The sequence below is a fragment of the Zea mays genome, chromosome 7 (assembly GCF_902167145.1).
Source record: "Zea mays cultivar B73 chromosome 7, Zm-B73-REFERENCE-NAM-5.0, whole genome shotgun sequence".
In the NCBI taxonomy this organism is placed as follows: Eukaryota; Viridiplantae; Streptophyta; class Magnoliopsida; order Poales; family Poaceae; genus Zea; species Zea mays.
Window position 1 is genome coordinate 42,732,213 of NC_050102.1, and position 4,185 is coordinate 42,736,397.

The window sequence follows — 4,185 nt, forward strand, 5'->3', positions numbered from 1 at the left end:
TCTCTTTCTGCCTCTGGAGATTGCGGTTCTTGAGGCGCAGGGCGCGCAGCTGTAGCTGTTCTTCCGCTGAGACGCCGAGGACTTCAGCATCCTCGGTGAGGTCCGCGCCTTCCAGTGGGGCGAAGCCTGGGGGTGGCTGCGATTGTCCTTCAAGGCCGCAGGTGCGGAAAATGTCGTCTTCGCAGGTGCGGGGAACATTGTCTTCAGTGGTTTCTTGGTGGGTGGATCGGGTGAGGGCGAGGGCCTTGCCCTTTCTTGCGGCGAGCAGTGCTGCCTTCGCAGCCTCGTCAGCCTTCGGGTTAGCTCTCTTGGGTGCCATCACGGGTGGTTTTCTCGTAGCACGAACGGTGGGCGCCAAATGTTGGAACTTGCTCTCAGTCGTAAGGAGGCCAACAAGAGTGGACAGTGATGACAACAGGGTTACGTGCTAGAAGGCAATAGCTCTGTTCATCTGTCCTCCCACGGGCACTGTGCAGGGGTATTTATAGGTACCTGAGCGCCTAGCGCCTTGTGTTAAGGACGCATGTGCCCTCAACTACCTAGATTATCCCCAGAATATTCCCATAAAGCGGGGTTACAGACTGTAATTACAGGGGTGCCTTTACAAATTAGGCCCGTAACGCGCGGCGGCCACGTAGGGCCTGTTACAATGGGCCGGATCGCACGTGGGCCTCTGAGCGGATGCGAGGCCGCACTGTGGGATAACTTCGTCGCCGGTCTTCGTCTGGTGCCGATCAAGCGAAGGGTGTCCCTGCCGGTTGTCTCTGTCAGACCAGCGGCTGCAGCGAAGACTTTAAGCGAAGGGTGGCGTCTTTGCCTTCGCCCCAACAATATAAAAGCATTTCCAACTCAAAATAGTGCCCCAAAAAATTAAAATACTACATCATTCAAAGTGTTTATGGCACTAAGGGCTCGTTTGGTTGACGCCCTAGCCTGGAGTTGCCTGCCAGGCAGTTAGATCCGGGCCCAGGCATCCTAAATCGGACGTCTGAGGTTGCTGCCTAGGCTAGGCAAGATTTTCTGGTGTGTGAACCAAACAAGCCCCCAAAAAAAATTGTGCACCACCCGTTTAACTCTAAATCATGTATTTATTTGAAGTGAATTACATTATTAGGAAATAAAATGTTGAGAATGATGTAGAAAAGAGAATAGGGCACTAGTCTGGGGTGTAGTATATTTGGGTCAATTAATAGAGTGCTCTATATTTTTTTGACAAAAAATTATAAAATAGGGCAATGTTGTAGTTGTTTTTCAGAAGTTAAGCCCTATAATTTTAGATAGAGTACTGATTTAAGTCACTGTTGGAGATGTTTTAAATATGAACAAGTGATTTAGATAAGAGTATTTTACCGGACACTGTCGGTGGTGAAATCTGTATGTGGTCGTCCTCATCGAGGTGGAGCCACTGATGGACAACCTCAGTTAGCGAGGGGTTCCACGGGGCGGTGAGGCCTGATTTAGTGACCTAAGAATTGAATTAGATCTATGACGAAGAAATACCCTTGTTATTTAATTTTAAATAGCAAGAGAATTACTTTCTCATATATCTTCCCTAACTCACATGTCACCAAATCAGTCCACAAAGTGTCGTGTTCTCTTAGACTAACTGCAACGACTGCCTCTACGCAGCCCCCTCCCCTTGCATGCGGCCTGTAGGGGGCACTCTACGGCTGCAGCGTTGCTCCCTACAGCGCCCCTACGCGCCGGCCCCCTTCTCTCTCCCCCCAGATCTAGCGTGTCGCTGTTCATCCGTCTAAACACTGTGTTGTGGGTCCACGAGTAATTGTTAGTAGATAAAAAATTGATAGTTGATATAGAAAATGATATTTTATAGTTGTAGTGGGGTATAGGGGGGTATTTAGTGGGAACCGCTGCGGTAGATGAAAAAATAGGGAGAAAAATAGGGGGGAAAGTGATATAGAGGAAAAAATTTAAGGGTAACAGTTGCGGATAGCGTTATCCTCTGCTTGATAGGCCATGTGGCACTGTATATCTGTGAGGACGCTGTTGTGGCTGCCGAAAGATGCGCGCGCGGGTGTGGGACGAGAGTTTCCGTGACGGTGTTCCCCAACACTAATCCAAAATACCGAATCATTTGGGCTTCACGAGCAAAGAATGAAATGGAAGACAAGGTTATGGTTTGAAGCTAAACTTCTCTGGAGGCAGAGTTTTGCCAAATAGGTTGAGACCTGAATTTAGTGTTAGAGCTACTTTAAGAGATTAGGTAAAACGTCAACAAATTATGTAAATGGCTCTCCAAATTTAGTCCTACAGATGCTGTATAGCGGCTTTAATTTGTTTCAGAGAATAGCAAAATCACTTAATTTAGCTAATATTTTTGGGCTAATCTATTGGAGGTGGTCCGAGGGTAATAATCACTTGCATTCGTCCATCTTTATTAAGTTAGATTGACTGCAACCCAACAGGACACACAGACGCTGACCAAGTCACACTTGCTTTCCACACCGCACACAAACTCACAAACGCCTGCGCTAGCTACCGTTGCCGGCAGCTGCAACACTTGACCTGAATGAAAGCTACTGCTGCTGTGGATGGGCGGGGGCAAAGGCGAGGTGAGCCTAGACGTTGCTCCGTACCCCCTTGCGCTCTCCTTCTCCGTTCACCTTAAACTGCGGAGGAGGAAGAGCTGAATAGCCCGCCGACGAGATGGTCCTAGGCGTTGCTCCGGAAGGAGCCGTACCCCCTGGCGCTGGCGCGGAGGACGATCTGGTGGTATAGCGCTGCGATCGCCGCTCCGATGAACGGGCCCACCCAGAAGATCCACTGCATGCAGCAACAGCAAATTAGCAACCAACAAATGAGTGAGTGCTGCAATCGTGGACAATGTGTGTAAATACCTGGTCGCTCCAGGCTTTGCTGTTGTTGTACACGACGGCGGCGCCGAGGCTCCTCGCCGGGTTGATACCGGTGCCAGTGATCGGGATCGTCGCCAGGTGCACCATGAACACAGCGAACCCGATCGGAAGCGGCGCCAGCACCTGATGAGCATTTCCTTGGTTCATCAATAATGCAACACGAGAGGCAATGCACAGCACAAGTTCTGGAGAAATGGGCAGCAGCAGGAATAAATGCAGGATCACATCTCAAAGGAAAGGCGTGTATATTACCGGAACGTGGGAGTCGCGAGCGTTGCGCTTGGGGTCGGTGGCGGAGAAGACGGTGTAGACGAGCACGAAGGTACCGATGATCTCGGCGGCGAGCCCCGTGCCGGTGGAGTACCCGGCGCTGACCTCATTGGCGCCGCCGCCGTAGCGCGCGTAGAACCCGCTCTGGAAGCCCTTGACGAGCGCGACGCCGCAGATAGCACCGAGGCTCTGCGCGGCCATGTACAGCAGAGCGCGCACCAGGGAGACCTTGCGCGCCAGGAAGAGGCCGAACGTGACGGCCGGGTTGATGTGGCCGCCCGAGATGCCGGCGGTGCAGTAGACGAGGATGAAGATCATGCCGCCGAACGCCCACGCGATGCCCAGGATGCCCACGCCGCTGCACGCCGCGTCGGGCCCCGACGCCGACGCGTCCGTCTGGTGCTTGTACCCGATCACCGTGGCAACCGTGATGTACAGGAACAGCAGCGTGGCCACGAACTCGGCGATCACGGCGCGGTACAGGGACCACTTGCCGAGCTCGTCGATGTCGATCAGCGGTGCCGGCGGAGGGTCCGCGTAGTCACGGTCACGGACGCCGCCGGCCTCTAGAGTGGACACATCCACCTCCTTGCCCATCTCACCTGCTTCACAAGCTTTTGAGTGGTGACCTACTGGCTTGCAAAGAGAGCTAAGATAGAGTCGGTTGACAATTGCTTGCTTGCGTTGCTGTGTTAGGGCTGACACGGAGGGTATGTATTTATAGGGAGTTTATGGAGGAGGGCATTCGTGTGGGTTTAAGCGGTAATGCATTTCTAAATAAAATGGAAAATTCTTGTGCTCATGGGTAGTTGTTCTGCGTGGGGCAGACAAATGTTTGCTTGTTTAGCGATTCATGAGCATGTCTTGCAAAAGTTCAGATTTCCCGCTGGACATGTCAATGAGGAGTCATCTCAAAACTCATCGTTTGAGTTTCAGCGCAGTATATGAAATATATAGAAGATGTTATGTAATAATGCGAAATTAACGAATCTTTCATTTTTGTTTTCCAACAGCTTTCCAAAATATAGCAGGAATTTAG

At 51.4% G+C, this 4,185-nt stretch overlaps 1 protein-coding gene across 1 annotated transcript; it reads right to left on the minus strand.

The window, feature by feature from the left end:
• Positions 1-2,370: 2,370 nt before the first annotated feature.
• Positions 2,371-3,830, minus strand: LOC541891 (plasma membrane intrinsic protein 2). Its single transcript, NM_001111557.1, has 3 exons — positions 3,129-3,830; positions 2,859-2,999; positions 2,371-2,784 (listed from the first exon to the last, which is right to left on the minus strand). Exons 1-3 carry the CDS (start codon positions 3,741-3,743, stop codon positions 2,674-2,676), a joined length of 867 nt encoding a protein of 288 aa, NP_001105027.1. The 5' UTR covers positions 3,744-3,830; the 3' UTR covers positions 2,371-2,673.
• Between the last annotated feature and the right edge of the window lie 355 nt (positions 3,831-4,185).